The following is a 20312-nucleotide window of genomic DNA, read 5'->3' as shown; positions in this document are numbered from 1 at the left end:
GGCTGTGGAATAAAGTACATTTTTCACATTTGGTTCTGTCCTGACTGGTCCAAGTGCCACGGCGTGTGCAATCTCCTGCTTAATCTGTTTAAAAGCTTGCTGCTGTTCAAGACCCCATTGGAAATATTGTACTTCTGTGTGACCAAGGGGGAAATACAGAAAAATACTCTCTATTGTGAACAGCAATGAAGTTTAGGTGAAGATGCAAACAAAAGAAAAAATCAGGATTTTCTTTTCAAAGTAAAGTGTGATTTTATGGGTTATGTAACTCAACAAGAAAATAGCCTACTTTTGTTCAAGAAGAAATAAAACTAAGGACAAAGTTGCAGTTGATGAAACAGAAAAAAACAAAACCAGACATAAACAAATACAATAGCCCAAACCATATATGTTTCTGGAAGGTGAACTAGTTAAGTCAGATGAATGGAAGATTATTTTGCTTGAGATAGTCCATGCTAGGCGCTTGCTGACAACTTCTCATTTAGTTCTAGAGCTCTAAGATCTCCATTAGCTTTGGCATTTTCTATAAGCACCTGCATAGAAAAACAAACAATTAAAAACTGAGAAATTAAGATTTTACTGCTAGTATTTTATTGGCAATCTCGAATGTATTTTCATTCCTTTGAGAGAGTTTCCATAATAGACTACCTCACCCATTAAGCCCAGATAGAAAATATTCAACATTACACATCAGCTTTCTTAAAAGATCAAAACCTCACACTATAGTGACTTGCTAAACCTCTAGTCACTACCAATGCTCTGTTAACAGCATCATTTGTTACTTGAGGCTGAAACTAAGTTTGACAAGTTAGTTAAGTGCTGGCAATTAAACAGGCAGAGCTACATGAGACCTATCTTCCTGCTGACATACACTTGTCTCCTGCTAGAACCTTTGTATAAGTCTCCATTTGCCAGACTGGAGTATTCTCTGCAGCAACTTAAAAACTTGCCAGATATTCTTTTTCCTCCCTCTCTAAAATTCACATTTCCTTGATTTTTTTTCCACATACCATACTTAGAGCTTTTCTATTATTTAAAAAAGCTTGCACAACAGCCTAATGTTCCTAAGCTTCTGGCACTTCTCTTGTAATCCAATCGCATTATACCTATTAAAAGGAAAACCATTAAGTAGAATCAAGCAAATCTTCAGTCATTATCATCATACTCTTTGGTAGGGAGTACAGATGACTTTGCAAAAGAAAGTGCAATGAGATCATACCAGAATCATCTGAAATCATTAATTCTAGCTTTTTTTATGAACCTCCATGTCTGTGTATGGATTTTTGTCAGTGTTGATCCTAATTATATGCTGTACCTCCAAATGTACTTTGTATTGGATTCAACATTCACCAGGAAACAGCTAATGATCTGGGCAAAAGACTCATCGTCACAGTGGCTGCAGTGAGGAGGTTATTAGGAGAGTGTATTCAGAGTTTGACTAGCAAAGTGATTCCAATTACAAGTCAAAATGAATGACTGCCCATTTGCACTACACAAAAGAGCTGAATGACTTTATAAGTTTGGCCAAATCCATTTGTGAAGTCCTGTCAACAGAAACTAATGTACCATTTACTATGTACTGGAATAATGTACCATTACAGGTACAAGTCCTCAATACAGAACGTATAGCATCCTACAGCTCAGGTCTTTTGAGTCAAGAATACTACAAGTTACACCCAGGCTAGAGGGTGTATCTTTTAGTACATTTGTACGTTCTGGTAAAATTTTGATTAAATGGTCCTCGTGTCTACTGAAGAGCCACTAGTAGAATTCTTGCAAGTTTGGACTAGACACTTTACTGTTTATTTTTCATTATTATTGTATGGAGGAATGGAAGACTTTCAAACAAACTAGTGTAAATTTCAAAAACCAAAGTACATTTTTTCAATATAGAACGTTTATACATCGCACCTTAAAAGCAGGTAAGCCAGAACCTCCTTAGTTTGCTTCTATCCACTTTCAAGTTGTAAGTGTAATATTAAATGTAAATAGATTGAATTTCTGTATAAAATGTACTGTCTTACATCTATTAATTCACAATCCTCTTTGGCATACAGATGTTGCAGGAGGTACCAACGTGCCACTGACACTATAGTTTCTGGATTCCCTGGTTGATAAACCACTCTGTCCAACATTCGTCGAGTCTCCCTAGAAATATAATCATAACATAATCCAAATCAAATGCAACTGACTAGGCTGCATGTAACATACCAGAGCAAGCAACAACGGTCAGAAGTAATATAAGGGCATATCTTTCTTTCCAAACTGCCCAAGAAAGTGAGTCTAGAGTTGTACATCCCTTTGTTTCCTATGTAGTTGCCTCAAGAATGCCACAGAATTCTGCCTCCATTGTTATGGCTAATATATTACACTTGAGTTACTGCTTTAACTAGACACTAATCCTAATTAGATTGACATAGCAGATTTTACAAGTGCTACAAGAGCATGATAAACATCATGACATCTGTGAATTCAGCACAATCTATGATTTCGGTATGTAATCTGTTGAACAAGTACAGCAGGTATTTTCCTCTTTAAGACCTAGGAAATAACAGTGCACTTGAAAGAAGCAGGTACTAGAATCTTAGTGATACCAACAGAATTTAATATTATACACAAATATATTTAATCCAGGCACTCACAAAAGGTACTGCAGTTCCTGCAAACACAGAGATAGGATGTGAAATTGCAGAAGAGAAGGAAATTGGAATAGAGTATTACACGAAGTCTGAAGTTCTATTTGGTTGATACTACCTTCCAACATCAACAGTTTATATCTAACCAATACATTTTCAAATTCACAGTGTCATTAGAAATCTGGTAAAAACTGTCAATTATGTTTAGGAATTTCATAAGAATTCACTGGTGCTCCATCAGCTTTGACTCTTGTTCTTTACATTCTGTCCATTATAAACAACATGATTTTCCAGTAAATTGTGATTTAACTGTTTTATGTTTGTTATTTGTATTTAAGATTAATTTCTTGTTTCAGGATTTTGAAACACCTAGGCAGATCAATTAGATCTTGTGATATACTGTTCGCATAAATTAATATCTGAAATTGTAATAAGACTGATTTTAATTGATTAAATAAGTTTTTATCAATTTTATTATAATTGACAACTATCACAAGAAGCCACATTAGACTGCCTTCTTAAATGCCAATGGAGAAAGTAAGCCAGTTTGTCAGAATTATCTACAAAACAGGTGAATTACTGAACAAAACCAAAGAAAAATTCCAACTTTCCCTATCTTAAAAAAAATACCATAAAAGGCCTAACAACCAAATTCACTACATAGGAATATTCCAAGTACCCCTTCTCAAATCTTCTTTCCCTCCCTCAGAAAGCCACAATGTGCACTTGGTTGTTCAGGAATAGGCATGAACTTTGACTGGAGCCCAATTCAGGATCAAAATTAATCCCAACAGTATATAGGGTAGTGATATGCATTTCCACTGTGCTATTTTACAGCATTTTTAAGAATGTGTAGTCTTCCTGATTAATTTATTTAGGTAACATGCTATTAAAATAAAAATTGTCTTACAGTTGTTTTTCTCTTAGTAGGAAGGTCATATACATTTTTTTTCCACAAATAGAGGAAGATTCAGCTGCTTCACACACTACTTTCTCTCTTCTCCCTTTTAACTCCCATACTAATTTCAAGAATTAATTCCTGCTTTCAATTTTCTTTTAGTTCTTGGAGTTAGATCTGGGGATAATGTGTATTTTTAGACAGTGTATTCCACTTAGAACTTAACAGATCATGCATACCTTGCTCCCATTTTGCGATTATACTGCAGCAGGGCTTGAAGCAGAGCTGCCAGGGGACAAGGAGAAAGTTTCAAAGCTTCTGTTGTTGCCTCCTGAACCAAGGATGGCCAGTGCTCATTTGAGATATTAGCCTATTATAAAAGTGAAAAATAAAAGAAAGGGGAAAAAAAGAATAAAATAACAAACAAACAAACAAGCCAAAAAAACCTCCCAAAAAACAAAAAAGCACTTTATTGTAGTGTGTTTGCAGCTCTCTAGAAAGAAGGTTTAATTCAAGCAGTTCTGAGTTATATAAAGTATTCGGCAGGCTAGAAAGATACCTTTTAAAAAACCACAAACAGTGGTTAGAAGTGCCTGGAAAAGTCATGTTAACTTGACATAGGACCAGCCTTGCCAGCATTCCAGTTCCTCATTTATGCAAACAATCCTTGTGTTTTTTCCATACAAGTTTTAGTAATGCTTTAGAAACCCTTGTTTGCTCTTCAGCTTGTAAATCTCATCCCATATACAAGACTATTCTAGAATGTAGAATTTATCCCCAGAAGTGACACTTTTTACCAACAGTGAAAAACAATTCCAAGATGGTTATTACTTAACAAAACAACTTTTGAGCAAACAAGAAAAGAAAAGAAAAACTGGCTTAAGAAAAACTTTATTATGCCCATTGTGTCTGGAGAGCATTCAAACTACTACACTTCATTTGGACAGATAACTGGGAGACAAGCAATTTTCAAACACAGAACTTTCTTGGACTCGAGCAAGGTTTTCACCATGCTCTCGCACATTTCATTAAATCAGTGCAGATTAGAGAGTCCGAAAAGAAATCCACTTATCAGGTGCTCTGCTCTTTCAGAAAGCAGAGATGAGATAATCAAATTCATACTAATCTCATTTTAAACAAAGTCATGTGCATTCTTAAGCCTTTCAGGCCAGCACTTAAAGAAATAGTATTAATTAAGTTAGAAGGTACTTTGTGACCTGTAGAAGCATTTCAGAACAATAAGAAACAGGGAGCAGACCACTAGAAAACTGAGAATGATTCTCTTCTCCCACAAGGGACAACAGCTTTGCAGCTTTATCCTCTGTAAAACTGACTGACTTTTCTTATATAAGATCTCAGGATAGATGGGGTTGCTTTGCCTGATTTTGATTACGGCTCTTAGCTGTGTCGTCTGTTAAAATACATGAAAAAGTGTTAGCCAAGATCACAGCAGTATCTACATTTTACACTAGGCTTTAAAGCAATCTGGTAGTGCACTTCAAGTTTCTGGAGCAACACTGCTTAAAGAGAATAAACACTTGCCGAGAATCTGAGGTATGTTCACCTTGCCCCTCGGTGCAAGGAATAGAGTAATTTTCTTTACACCACAACATACACTTCCCTTAGATTGTTTTTACACTTCAAGGCAAGGCACCATATCTGGAAATGACCATATGGCATAAAATTACTCGAAATGTGACTGATGTCTCCAGGCACCAGTGCAGAAAAAAATGTTTATTGAGGCAGTTTTCTGAAAAAGAGGACAGATACTTGAAGGGTACATCTATTTGGATGATCCAGCTGAAACTGTTATTAGAGAAGTAAGTCTTATTGAACAAGACAGCCTCTTTCTGTACATAGTGGTTCTGTGTGATTATTTCACTGTAACATGCTAAGAATATTCCACTGCTCCTTGGAGTCTCACTTTATTCTCTAGCTGTCATTCATAAAATGCAAAGTGATTTAAACAGGGGCTTCATTTAAAGACTACAGAAGCCCTACATTCCAGCAACTCCTCTTAAATCATGCAGTTATATTATACTGGTTATCCTACCATGCAGATTTCCAGTGCGAGCATAGCTAGCCTGAGCAGACTGGATAACTTCCCATTCCAGCTGCCCTGCTGTGACGCCAACTGCAGACTCTTTCTGTAACACATCTCTGCTCCAATCATCATTCTCTGAGACTGATATACTTTTGCCAGCCACTGAAAATAAACATCCAACAAAATCAGTTATGGAGCCACCAAAACACACAGCCCTTAGACGATATCATTTAGTTCAATTTATGAGAGTACCACAGCATACTATTAGCTAAAAACACCACCACGCACCCATACCTCATTCCAACAATATACTGCGTACTGCCCTGCAAAAAAATGTAGTCTGCTGCATAACTGGCAGTACACCTCACCACAGTAACTTATTCTAGGAGTTCCCTAGACCACTCATGGACACCTTTTTGATAGATTTTCTCAGTGCATTTGAGTTATGCCAGGAAGAAAGACATTATGACATGAGCCTGAATCCAAGTGATGGGTGTAGACTTGGGTTACACAGTTTCTGAACCAGCCGAGTCATGCCGGAGAAGACAGATGGGACAAAGGAAATAAGACACTTGGAGGCAGAGTGAATGAAAATGTGTAAGCCACATCTAGAAATATTCTTTGCTGGATCATCAAGCAAACAAAGCAATTTCTTATTAAAAAAAAATTCCCTTGCTTTTGAGCAAAGGTCTTTAGACTTTTGCTAGCTAAAGACTGCCTGGTGTTACAAGGGACAAAAATTATTAACCCTTTCTGGTGCATAGAAGTTACTTATCCACTAGACAGACTAGAAAGCATTAATTAGCACTAGTGAGACTGTGCATTCCTGACATTGAGCTGCAGGACTGCTTTGTAAAGTAAAACATTCATTCATGTGAAGAAAAAAAAGCTTCCCTTGGCCTCAGTTCTTTGTAGCTGAAGATGTCTAGCTCCCAAGATGTGAAGAAGAGAACCCTTATGCAAAGGCACAAAGGCAACTCTATCAGATGTGCTTCTCTCTCTTTTCCTGATAAGCCACAGTACAAAAAGTAGAATAGCCATCAGAACAGCAGTTCAGCAGCACTCCTAAGTACTGCAAAAGAACTATTAAGACAAAAGCCAAAAACTTCAGCAAAAAGAATAGTTAAGGGCCCCTATAACCTAGCAAAAACTGTAAGGCATCACAGTGGATACTTCTGAGTAAGACAAAACATTTATCAAACTCTAAGGAAGTCTACAGACAGAAAACATAAAAGCATATATTTATCCACTACGAAGAGATGTAGCAGCCAGGCTTTTTCAGAATGCTATTTAAGCCCTAAGAAATACCTTCTTTAATTAAGACTGAAAAGACCTTCCTCAGAGGTAGCTTATCTGTGGCCTGGATTAAGAAGACCAAAACAATCAAGCCTTCCCACTCCCTACATCACATACACTTTCAGTTCACTTATCCCTGCTTGTAAGCAAGATGACTTGGCTATGCAAGGGATGCTTGAAGAATGTATACAAGCCCTAATTTAATTTCCAAAATGTGTTACTAAAATAGAGGATACAATCATGTCTTGCATGCCCCCTATTTTGCAAATCCAATCTGAATGAGTTCTGTAGATCAGAAAGAGGAAGTCTCACAAATCAGTGAAAAATGCATCCAAAAAGTATCTTTACAGAAATGATACTCCTGTGTTTCAGAAGAGAAGAGGATGTGCAGCCCTGAAACAAGTGAGATAACAATCTCTACAGCAGCCTTGCACTGGTCTTCTAAGACTGAAATCAACTTCAGTACCACAAGCAGTTATTTTATCAACAGGCAGAGAGAGCACCATAAATCCCTCCACTACATAAAGGACTCTAAAAGCTCACAGAATTTTTCTAAACAATATGCTACTTACATTGGAAAAGGAAGATAATAACTGTAACTAGAAGCAACTGTTAGAAAATAAACAAACATATGTGCTGCATCACCAGAAAGATCTCTTGGCATTTGTGAGACAGACTTCTCAGACTGTCTCACAGAAGCAGCATATGAAGTGAGTAATAGCATCTTCATATCTACTAAAAGGGATCACTCATGATGCCAGGGAAGGGAGGTAGTGAACACTGTTACTGGGAGTGATTTCTCTTCTCTGCAGAATCAACTTACTCAAAAGAACAGTGACTGAAGTCAGGAAATTATGGAGAAAGACCCTGACTGTGTTTCAAGTGATTTCAATTCTCCCAGATGAGATGACTGGAAGAGACTTATTCAGGTTTTCAGATCCTGAATAAGGAACTGTATACTACTACATAGGAAACTGTTTACTTCCATCTAGTCTTATGAGTTATGAAATATCTCACTGTTTTCTGCTCACACGTCAAATCACAGCTCCCTAAAGACACGGGTGCTAGGGATTTATCTCAGGTTTTTAATTCTCCTGTCTGCTTACCCTTACTAGTGTTACTTATTATTTCAACTATTAAATAAATCTAACATGATGTTTCAACTTTATAACAACCCAAATACAAGCTATTTTTTCTGTCATTGACTGTCAGCAGATAAATAAAACCAAGCAGTGAAACTAATGTTCACCCTCTTACAGTGGGTGTGAGAGTGGCACATCAGTCAGGGAAAGGATGCACACTTACTTGCCAGGCGGCAACTGAAGTTGAACTGGTCATGACCGTCTTGCGAAGCTCCTCCAGGATGTTGCCTGGAAGTTCTTTGTGAGACTTCAACAGCTGCTTACACTGAACTTGTCTCAAAAGCAAAAACAGAGCTGGGTGCTCAGGGCAGCTTTTTAAAGCCTAAGACCAAACCAAATCAGAATTATCATTCCCGAATATCAAAGATACTTACATCTTTCCATTTTGTTCTGTACAGAAAACAGCATTGAAAACATTCTCAGGATGTTTGCAAAATAGCAGTTTCCTCTTCCTCTGCACAAAGCAGTGTTCCAGGGACTGACCCATGAAAATAGGTAACCTTTTTTACTCTCCTCAAAATACATCTGAAGTCTATCCCAAATTTTGTATATGTCCTACTCTTACAGTTATTTAGTTATTATTTCAGACAGTCTTAAACTGTCTGAAAGACAGTTCTTATTTGGTTTGTCAATCATTACCAGTGTGGGCCTATTAACAGAGGCAAAAATCTGTCCTGTGACCTTGACTGTGTTTCAAGCAGTTTCAATTTTCCCAGGTAAGGTGATTTATTCTCCCTGGAACAGAAGCACTTTACTAAACACTTTCTGTTCCATAACAGTAGATACCTAGAGAGCATTTTTTCGAAAAAACACACAAAATAGCAAAGACAGAAAACTAGGCATCTGTTGCTTTACCTTTCTCAGGTGAAGTATGTGAAGCTTCAGCAAGCCTCACTGCATGTTATTTTTGCTGCTCAAATCAGAATACTTTCAAGAATTATAATTCAAAGCAGATTTAAGAAACAACACTTGTACTTTTCACACATCTCTTTTTTTTATAAAATGAAATATGTTGCTTGTGAATCCTTAACAAGCTGCTGCTTTATAAAGAATGCAGAGACTTTCTGAAACACAATAGAAGCTCCTAAATTTGCTGCAATTTTCCCCCATGAACAAGTGCAGAATCACGTTGCCCATCTCAAACTGAATGACAGCAGTGCCTAACTCACCATCCCTAGTTATATGGCTTTCTGAGAATTTTAAGGTCCAAAACCATCACTGAGAGTCTGTGGTACCAGAGAATGTTCCCCTTTTTCTTCACTAACTGTAGGCACTGACTGTCCTCTCCCCAGGCAATTTAATCAACAAAACACATGCAAACCCCTCCATAACCTCCCCCCATGACAACATGGGGGGAAGGACATACCTTGTATGTTTAGAAATCTCTGATCTTTAATAGAATCATTAATCATTAATAGAAGACAGGTCAGTAGACACGGTAGCCAGAAAAGAAAAACACCTTCTCACCAAGCAAACAGAGAGACAAGAAAGTACTTTCCCCTGAAAACCAGCATGTTCAACAAATCTGTTTGTTTTGGCTTTTTTTTGTGGTTTTTTTTAACTCTCATCCCTGTTAATACAGAAATGCCGAAACCAAGGAGCACATTTGCATGGGATTAGTAATTTTCCTTCATGAAAGTCAAGGATGTGTGCTGCTGAGTTCAACAGCTTTTTTGCTTATCTTTTGCCAAGTCTTCTGTTCATGAACACATGAAACACACACTTGAAAGTTGATAACACCCCAGTCCCCTTCCCCAGCTGCATTTCCTCAAGACTTTTCTTTTTACAAAAACTTGTGGCTCTGAAACAAAGTAACAACTCAACACAGCAGGAAGTAAAGTCCCAGGCAAAGTCTCCTACATGAACTTCTTGCCTCGAATTTCTGTAATGTTTTGCTTAATTCTAGGTTAATTCTAGGCAGAAAGAGCAGATTTATCTTTATCATGACATACACTACTTGTTTCAACTATTAACACAGTTTCAGTGTTGCAGCATCTTGGTCAAGGGAGAATATAGCAACAACTAGCTCAGTTGGGTAGAGCATGGTCCTAATAATGCCAGCCTTGCAGGTTCAATGCCCCCATGGGCCATTCACTTAAGAGTTGGACTCAATGATCCCTTACAACTCCGAATATTCTGTGAACTACTGTATTTGTAGCTCTGATGGAACAGACAGCTGCTAAGTCAAAGATTTTTTTTTTGTATAATGCACATAAATTATTTTTATACAATTCTACCACAATCTGCCAGCATGACACCATCATACCTTGTTACAAAGAGCTTCAGCTTCTGATAGTTTACCAGTCTCCTCTAGACTGGTAATAGCTTGACAGAGACACCAGTCTTCCAGAATACAGACATAATTATGAGGAAGGTTACTTTCCCCAGCTGCAAAGACAGTTAAAACACTTAAACAGATTAGTGTTTATGCTGTAGTGCCACACCATGGCCACATGCTCCAGATCTGGTAAGGAAGAACTTTTAGGAGTTTTAATCTGACATGACTTCCTTCATTAGAAGAAATATTGAAAGATGGTAAAATTAAAAGCAAGATGGGAAAAATGCATACACCATTTGAGTTAATGATTCAGGAACAATTAATCAAACATGGAAATTTAATTGCAGTTTTCAAAACACTACGGACATTGAGCAAGACTGAGCCTCTACTGGAAAAGTTACAGAACCCAAGGGTACTTTAGTCTTTCCTCGTAAGCAGTGTTGCTGCAATGTAATACACCCATAACCATCCATTTAGGCATCAGAGTTCAGAAGTACTATTTTAGAAAACCATTTGAGGCTTTGGAGGGGAAAGCAAGCTGCCATTAAGTAACTAACCCTAGCTGTGCATTAGAATTTAGCATTTTTTATGTGTAAAATACAGTTACAGCTCAACTCACGACTGGGCAATCCTCAGCCTCTTTGCAAGTTCAGAATAGTAATGCAAGCTCGGATCAATTTTATTTTATTTTTTTTAAATAGAAAACTTGTATAGCTTACTTTTGGCTGAAACTGTAGACACAAGTGTCATCTCTAGACCCGTTCGTTTCGGCTGAGTGTTGTTTAGACAGACAACAGTGTTTTCAGCATGACAGGCTGCCATTAGCACTGCCCAGGCAGTAGGATTATCTAGAAAAGAATAGTCAAAGGAAACTCATGCCATTCTAAATACACTGGTAGTTCATTTAGAATGGTCTTTACCAGATAAAGCACAACAACATAGCTATCAATGGAACTATACACTGTAAATAAGAGATAGCAACAACAAGACAAGTAATAGAACTCAGCCCAAGGAAGTTGATAACTACTTGCCTCTAACTAGTAAGATTTGCCAGATTATAAAAGGAAGATTCTGTTCCTAAAACCAACCAATGTATTTTTACATAATCACCAGTGTGCTAACCTGAAGCTGCCAGTTTATTTCTGACTACACAGATCAACCTTGGCTATCACTTAGTGCTGTAACAGTGGCAGCAAAAATCCCAAGATGCCATCCACAGCTTTCAGTCATACAGAATCAGTTTGGTCTGACCAATAACATGAAAGTTACAGCACTAAGTACCTACTTTCACTGCCAGCTAATTCCACTGTCAGCTTTACCTTGACCTAGCCGTGTGAGAACACCTGCTACTGGAAGAGTAGTCTCTGTCATGAACTGGACAGTGATTATTTAAAGATTTCATCTATGTACATTTTCATCCCTAAGATAAATAAATTTGCCAGCAAAATGAAACAAAGCTTGAAGATTCAACAAAGTAAAATGCAAAGTATACTGCTTTTGATTAGCAGTCATATTCTTGTGTGTTCCTGTAGGAAAGTAACTGAAATTTTTTTACTTGCAGTCACTCTTCCGCATCAGAGAAAAATGACTGCAGAAGAAACAACATTTTGGTATTTCATCAAGTGCAAATTAGAAATTGAAAACCACGCTAGGTTTTTGCTTCGTACACTTAAGGAAGAACACCATTTAGTAAGAGAACAGTTGTCTATAGTTCATAACCTGCACATTGTAACAGAACCTTTCCAATCCAAATTCTCAAGCTAGATGAATAATTCTCTTCTGCTTGGTGTTGCATAGGGTAATTCTAAGGGAATTTTGTCTAACATACTAAATAATACTAATGTCTTCTCCTACTGAGTGATTAAGAAATTGCCCATATTTTCAGAACAAGTCTTAAAACCCAATGATATTTTTCTTCTTGTCTGGTTTAATTCCCATTGGAATGGGAATGACAATGGGAATTAAATGGGAATGACTTGGAATGACAATGAAAATTTCAACTCTAAGCATTCTCCCCAAAACGTACAAGGATAACCCTAAGCAATAAACCAAACCAAGAAAAGAAATCTACTTTTCTTAATCCAGTAATTTTGCTTTTGATGGGTAAAAATTAAAAAATCACTACTGTGTTCAAGAACAAGAGTAACCTGGACAGATGTGGATGGCCCTCTGGATATTTTTTATAGGGTTGTTTTTCTCATCTTCTAGCATGTGACATCCTGCTGCCAACTGATTAACTGCAATATTCAGCAGGACTTCCTACAAAACAGAACATAAGAGTCACTTAAAACTGTAAGTGATCAGATGCAATTAACTTTAGGATTGTTTAGGGAATTACAAAATCTTCATTTTAAGAAAGCCAAACCTTTCCGTGGTTTGCATCAAGTATATGTGAGATATTTCCTGCCACAGCTCCCCCCTGCAGGATTAAAAAAAAACCCCAATTAATTTGGTTACATGACTAATTAATTGTATGCAAAATATAATGCTGGTATCTTTTTATCTTTGTTAATCATGAATATAGAATTTGCAGATTTCAGATATTAGCCCCATATACAAAGGAGTTTGTTTTCAAGTGCTATTTCTGTTTACATAATTAACATAAATTAAGACAAAGAGTATTTATTTGGAAAAAAGATAATAGCAAGCACAAAAGCGGCAAGGAAACACTGGCTAACGTGAAAAGTGAAATTGACTAGATTAATCAAATTGAACACATAAATTTTAATATATATTTATTTACACACATCTCTATAAAACTAAACAGAAAATTATACATAGTACAGCCTTTTATTGTTGGAATAATTCTAACATACTTTTCCTCTAAGTTTATTTCAAGATCAAGAGCTGTTACCTCATGAAAGATGCAAATAATAGTATATAACTTCTGTATGTGGCTGTGCACTGCTGCGTATGTAAGCCTTAAGATTTCATATTAACTAGTGAAAGTTCACATACTGAAAGGTGTGGGTTTTTTTTAGTTAAAAAACAACACAGACTACTCAGGATGTCAACACCACACATCTTAAAGCAATGCACTTACTTTTGCCTTTTGTGATGCAAATAGTGGAACTACTCGAGATAGAAGAGACCAGAGGGCAGGATTATCTGGGTTACTGGGAAAAAAAAAAAAAGATATTAGACTTTCTGATTTAGATATGCACCTGGTTTTCCATGACTCAGTAGGCAGTTGCTATAGATACCAAATTTCTCTATTAAGGAAACAATGAAGTGTAGTAGAAAATAGACATGGGTAGTAATTCAAAACAAACAACACAATATTGAAGTTATATTGCTAACTAAAGAAACAAAACGTACAATATGCATATCAGTATTCATGGGAAGAAAACAAATAAACTTTAGCACTACAGGTCTTGCCTCATAGTGTGAAGAACAAGGAATTTTAACTGTAGCTGGAGAAATATAATTTGCATGAAGAATTGTTTCCAAAAACACTTGGAGAGACTGAAGTGTGTTTTTCTTAAAGGAACAGAATGGTAAGGCTAATCAAAACACATTTAAATACAGACATTTAGCTAATGGAACAGATAGCTTTAAAGGCTGGTTTTACATATTAAATAACGACTCTAGAGACTTTTCTAGACTGAAGGTTATGCTACATATAATGAAAGATGCTTTCATAGAACAGTGAACTAATCTAGCTATCAAAGAAGTCACCAAAACAAAACCAGAAAATACTGAATAAGCCATGAAACTTCTGCCATATATCAGAAAGCTAACTTTGGTCAGCTGATGCTACAACCTTAAATGAGGACTTCACCTCTGAAAAACAATTTAAAATTTATTTTTTTTTAGAAGAATGATGCAAGTAAACAGAGGTTTGCTTACTGTTCAGTGTAATCAAAGCAATACATTTACAGGGCAATCTAAAGTCAGACAAAACCTACCTGTGTACTGCTTTGGAGACTTCTCTTTGGACCCTCACATTTCTACCTTGTAATGCATAAACAGCAGATGCAGTAAGGCACCGCTCATAAATTCCATCATCCCCTTTTTCATGCTTCAGTAATTCTTTTAGGGCTGCTGTTGCAAGTGTTGCATCCTGCTTTACCAGTCCTACTGTGCACAAAGCCTTCAGGCTTTCCATACTAGGTTCCTTTAATGAGCTGTTGAACCAGAGAGAGGGAAAGAGACACTATTTTGGAGCACAAATTAAATTTGCTGTTAACATTAGAGTACTTGTGTATTTCTGAGTCCTCTTGCTCCTATGTATCATGAACGATATACAGAATTAACAGTCTCTCACTGTGGGATTGTGGATCAAGCTAGATCTGTATCCTTCAGGGTAAGGTAGCTACAGGCTCCCAATCAAGCTCTTAATGATTATTTTTGCCTTCAAAAAAAGACAAGAATATAAGCTTCTGATTCTATGTTTTGTTTTCAGAACTAAGCAAGAAAAAATCAAGAGCTGTTAAACATAAGCAGAAGGCACTCTTTGACAAGTAAGAAATGGTATTCTATCATATTAGGAAGATATCAAGACATACTCACTATTAAAAGCCTCTGTGCCAAGCTGGCTATGAGAAATTAAAAAGGTAGCTTCTTGTTCAAGGTCCTACTGAGGCCCTTTAAGTCGTCTAGCATGCATTCCAGACAGCAGAGACATCTGTCTATTGGACCAGAATGCACCATTTTTGTTCTTATTACTAAAATCCACCATATACCTTTGCAGCATTGTGCTTCCAATTCAGATCTAGACATATTCACTGTGATGTTTCTTTCCTAAATCATTAACTACCTTTTTTTTTTTTAAACACAAAAAGGTCATCCAGAAAACTCATTGTTGATGTTTATGACAAAAACAGAACTCTGCAGTAATTTATAGGATGTAGGAAATATCAGGTTCCTAGCTATCTAATCATGAGTAACTTGGGATTTAGAGTGTACTAGATAATGGACCTTCACTATTTCAGTAATGTCAGGAGTCTGCTGGCAAAATGGTGTACTGTACTGCCACTACTGGAGTTCTCTACTGACAAAGGGTTGACCCTGAGAGGCTGAAATGTTAACTCTTAATCTGAAGCTACCAGGAGACTTACAACGATGCACAGGCTTTTAGGTTACACAGATCTGGAAGAAAAAAACAAAAGACATTCACCACTTAACAGCACAACTAATACAGATCTGTTTCTTTTCATGGGGAAGCTACAGGCTTGTCCTTGTCTATGATGCTTGGAACACAACTGTTCTGGAGATTTCCTACTATTGAAACTGAAATTGTTTTCACTAGCCATATAGAGGTCTTACAGCTAAAGAGCAAAAATACTGCCTGGTGCTTAGGTAAACTACAAAATAATATTATCTTAAAAGATAAAGTTTTCAAAACTATCATTCAAGGATGCTGGACATCCAAACTGCCCAGCCCTTTCACTCCATACTGCTTTAAAAATGTAGAAGACACAGGCCACAAAACAAAACCAGATATATCACAGAAGTAAGAGCACTGCATCCATTTCCACTTTTATTCTGCAATACAAAAAGAAAATATCCACCTGAGTTCCCACAAAAATGAAATGTGAGGATTCAGCAGCACAATAAGATATCACATTCTGATTATTATTCCCTCTACTCACCATTTAAACAGCAGTGTCTTTGCAGCATCCACTTTGTCCTGTTTATATTCTATTATTGCCAAGGCAGTCAGGATATGTGCTCTATCTTTTTCAGACTCAGCAACAGACAGGGCTTTTTCATAGGCTGGTAAAAATTCAAGACTCAGAATTGAAGTAGAAGAAAAAACCACCTTTGTAAAGCATGGTATTAGAAAAGAGAGAGACACTTTGGGTTCAGGTTCAATATATTTTCACACCTCAAATCATAAGCAGAAGAAAAAAAAATTCAACTAAGACTCACAGATTTACTGCTTAGAGCCTGGGAGTTGTTTAATATGCAGCAAGTGGAAACAGAACTGAAAAGCAGTATAGAGATACTAAGAAAAAGCCTCAAGAACACAGTAGCAATACTTCCCTGTGATAGCTCATTTATGAAATAGCACTTCAGATGGGCACACATCACTCCAATCAAAATACAAGATTACTTAAAACACTGACATAGCTGTTCCTTTCTGAGTGCTTACACTTCAACAGTGATAATTCAGTATATGTTTTTGTGAAGTCTCACATCTTAGCAATGCAGACCATGACACAGAATCATATTTATCACTAAAGCTAAAGTGCTCAGAACAACACATTAATCTCCTATCACAGAATCACAGAATAGTTAGAGTTGGAAAGGATCTCTGGAGATCATCTAGTCCAACCCCTCTACCAAGCCAGGGTCACCTAGAGCAGGTGACACAGGAACTGTGCAGGTGGGTTTTGAAAGTCTCCAGAGAGGGAGACTCCACAACTTCCCTGGGCAGCCTGTTCCAGTGCACAGGAACTTTCTTTAATGTAAAGAAGTTCTTCCTCAGGTTGAGGTGGAACTTATCTAGTTTATGTCCGTTACTCCTTGCCTTGTCACTGGGCACCACCACAGTCTGGCACCATCCTCTTGACACCCATCTTTGAGATACGTATATTGATGAGATCACCTCTCAGTCTTCTTTTTTCTAGACTAGGAATGATTCATCCAGGAAAGTCATTGTATTTGAGATCAAGTGAGGCTAAGACAAAAACAGCTTAATGGACAAGAATTAAGCACTTGAAGAAATGTAGCTTCCCTTAGTACATTTGAATAGTTTCTAGCACCCTGCTGAACTGCCTAATGATTATCATAGAATAGGCTGAGTTGGAGGGGACCCATCAGGACCATCGAGTCCAACTCCTGACCCTGAGCAGGACACCCCAAGAATCACACTATGTGCCTGAAAGCATTGTCCAAACTTGAACTCAGACAGGCTTGGTGCCATTACCACTTCCTTGGGCAACCTGTTCCAGTGCTCAACTACCCTCTCAGTGAAGAACCTTTTCCTGATTATCTAACTTAACCCCCCCAGTTCAGTTTCATGCCATTTTCTTGAGTCCTGTCACTTTTCATGATATTGAAGAGATCTATACCTGCCCCACAGCTTCCCCTCCAGAGGATGCTGAAGACTGTAATGAGGTCTTCCCTCAGTCTTCTCTTCTCCAGGCTGAACAAACCAAGTGACCTCAGCCACTCCTCATAAAAGCCTTTCCCGTCCAGACCCTTCACCATCCACATGGTGCTCCCTTGTATGCCAGCAGCTTAATGCGGTACCCAAAACTGCACATGGTACTCAAGCTATTAAAACAGTTGTGGAGTTTGTACTTACGCGCGAGGACTGAAAGAGCAAAATAAACTGAATGACAGCTAAGTTGGTCAGACAAACAAATTTGGTTAAGATTAACCTCAAGGGAAGTGCCCCATAATGCTCTGAATTTTACCTTTGATACTTTCTTCTAAGAGTCCTTTCTTGAAGTAAGCTAACGCTAGCCCCACAATGCCATCAAACTCAGTTAGGGGTATTGATGCGTAAACTTCAATGGCCTTATCACAAAGATCAAGGGCACTGTGAAAAAAATAAAATTACTGGTATGAAGCATGTAGCAACAGCTGCTATGATTCACATAAACTGTCCTTGAAGACCAGTATCCACTTTTACACACTAGTTTTAGCAGACACCACAGGAAAAGAGCAATATTAAGACAAGAATGTGCAATGTTCACCACCCTTCTTCAGTTATAGCAGTTAATCTTTCCAACTATCTGTTGCATGAAGAATAATTGATAAGAAAAAGTCCTCCCCATCTGCACGACAGATGTCACTTAATGGTCAACACAATGGAAGTGGAGAAAATAGCAAAAGAGAAACATGAAAAAAGCAAATCAAACTATGCATGCACACAGACAGGCAAGTGCACATACAAACAGACCTTAAAGCATTCTTGTTCTAAGACCACTATGAAGGAAATAATACAGGATTGTGTTTATTAAACTACTTAATAATTACTAGAGCTTTGCTCTTGTCTAAGTTTTACACAGAAATCAACAGATATACAGCTTTAGAATTGCTTCTAAAATATTCTCTAAAGTTAATGACTTATCACATCACCACAGGCCAGAAGTTCCAGCATCATGTACAGAAACTTAAGAATATGAGGTTTCTCAAGAGAGCTAACAAATATCTAATTAGCACAGCTTGACCTATCTCGTATGAAAGACAAGTCTGAAAGTCTTCATCTATTAAGACTTGTGTCCTGCATTCCTCAGAACCAGAAGGGTATCATGAAGGGAACTTAGAATTGTGAGTAGGACTATAGCAGAGGGGTTCAGCAGCAGAAAAATCACACAAATGTATGCAACACCCAAACCACACATGCTGCAGGTTATACAAGTCAATATAAATGCAAAGGGCAGGCAGAAGGGATCTTGAATAAACCTCGAAGTAGCTATTTTATTTAGACTAAGCCTATTACAAATCTCACATGTGGAGACTGTAAAAAAAACCTAAAAAAAATAAAATCACAATTTATTCTGGAGACTACATTGTATAGGCTACATTAAGCCACCATAGTATCAAGCTAATAATAAAGGAATCACTGATACCTCTGAAGACATACAGCAATTCCTTGCAATTTGATTTTTTTTTTAATACACTACACATTTCTGGAGCAAATACGAAGTTCAGTCAAACCTGTCTACAGTTAAGAATGATGTTTAATAGACTACTTTTAGCAATGACCTTTCATCTTTAAGCCTCACCATGTTTTGTGCCACTGCACTCACTCCATCCAAAACTGAAGTCAGGAGTTCGGAAAATATGTCAACACTTACCACAGTGACCTGCCATAGTTTTGTATTGCTGTATTGTATTTCTCAGTATCCTCAGAGTTTTTCAGCAATGAAGCTGCCCTGAAATTAACCACAATCAAAAATAATTACCATCTGCATATTTTGAGAATAGTTCTCAGAGCAGAATGGACAACTGTTTTATGCAGAAGCTTTTCTATGCTCATTAAACACAAATAGAGCTTATTTTACTGTTTTAATGCATCAACAAACACCTTCACCAAACATTGTTTCATTGCTACATTCCTCTACCACTTGAAAACAAGAGAGAAGGGGAAAAAACCCCAAAGCCCTACCACATCCATTGATTAGAATGGGACAGAGAATAAAACTAAAACCAAGCTTACCAACTCCAAAGATTTTACTTAAATCCCACACAGTGAATTAGTTAAATGTCCTGGTAAGACACATAAGCCTTGGAACATCTTTACTTTTCCAGTTCTGTGTTCTGCATTTCCAAATTTGGTATAGGAACAACCCCACACCTCCCCCTACTTAGCTGAAATGTACTGCTGAACTGACAAAGTAAGGTTTGTTTATTTAAGGAAGAGAAAAATCCTTAAGTTTTTCAGCTGGTGCATGGAAAAGAGGTCAATGAGCTTCTGTAAGTAAGCTTTCCAAGGGTGTACAGTTTACCTCCCATAGGCATACGCTGCCTGCTGTTTCAAATGTAGATACTCATTCAAATAACCAAGCATTGTGAAAGCAGATGCATCGTCTGGATTTCTTTCTAGAAAATCAGAATTGACAACAGGATCAGAAAGAACTGTGAAAAAGCATTACAAAAAGCTTGCTACCTTGAAGCTATAGTGTATGCATATGTACAAAATCCTTTGCCAAGTGTTTCTGTCAGTTGCTCACTAGAGTAATTTTGACAAGCTGCAGGCAAATACAGAAGGGATAGAAGACCCACAACATGACATCAGGTTAGCTCAAAAATGGTTAAAATATACACAAAACTAATGCACTCAAAATATTTTAAGTTTCTCAGCACACACATTGTTTCTTTTTTTTTCCCTCATGAAATAGGAAAGTATTCATCTCGTATTGACCCTAGTAAAATACTAATAGAATCCTATTGTTTATTTTTAATATTACATCTCTGGAACCATTCTGTGCAAAGTGCTCTAGGATGACTCTGCTCTTGAGCAGGGAGGTTGGGCCAGATGACCCACTCTGGTTTCTTCTAATCTTAGCAATTAATCACAGAATTACAAAACGGGTAAGGCACAGACTTCTCAGCTGTC

At 37.3% G+C, this 20312-nt stretch overlaps 1 protein-coding gene across 7 annotated transcripts in view; it reads right to left on the bottom strand.

Moving 5' to 3' along the window:
- Positions 1–227: 227 nt before the first annotated feature.
- Positions 228–20312, bottom strand: part of TTC37 (tetratricopeptide repeat domain 37) — a 50003-nt gene continuing 29918 nt past the window's right edge. For 6 of the 7 annotated variants that reach the window (XM_027708775.1, XM_027708770.1, XM_027708774.1 and 3 more), the window contains exons 28-42: positions 19702–19795; positions 19051–19128; positions 17662–17786; positions 15889–16012; positions 14203–14421; positions 13338–13410; positions 12660–12713; positions 12442–12553; positions 11014–11142; positions 10283–10404; positions 8180–8338; positions 5588–5740; positions 3774–3904; positions 2025–2148; positions 228–533 (exon numbers count right to left, since the gene is read on the bottom strand). In XM_027708775.1, the coding sequence (XP_027564576.1) occupies positions 456–533; positions 2025–2148; positions 3774–3904; positions 5588–5740; positions 8180–8338; positions 10283–10404; positions 11014–11142; positions 12442–12553; positions 12660–12713; positions 13338–13410; positions 14203–14421; positions 15889–16012; positions 17662–17786; positions 19051–19128; positions 19702–19795 (1775 nt within the window). In that variant the 3' untranslated portion in view covers positions 228–455. The remainder of the gene's footprint in view (positions 534–2024; positions 2149–3773; positions 3905–5587; positions 5741–8179; positions 8339–10282; positions 10405–11013; positions 11143–12441; positions 12554–12659; positions 12714–13337; positions 13411–14202; positions 14422–15888; positions 16013–17661; positions 17787–19050; positions 19129–19701; positions 19796–20312) is intronic. The other variant, XM_027708776.1, reaches the window with a different exon arrangement.

This window comes from Neopelma chrysocephalum, unplaced genomic scaffold (assembly GCF_003984885.1).
Source record: "Neopelma chrysocephalum unplaced genomic scaffold, ASM398488v2 Primary Assembly neopelma1_96523, whole genome shotgun sequence".
NCBI classification, from domain to species: domain Eukaryota; kingdom Metazoa; phylum Chordata; class Aves; order Passeriformes; family Pipridae; genus Neopelma; species Neopelma chrysocephalum.
The sequence above is the reverse complement of the archived record's forward strand: the minus strand, read 5'-3'. Positions and strand labels throughout refer to the sequence as shown.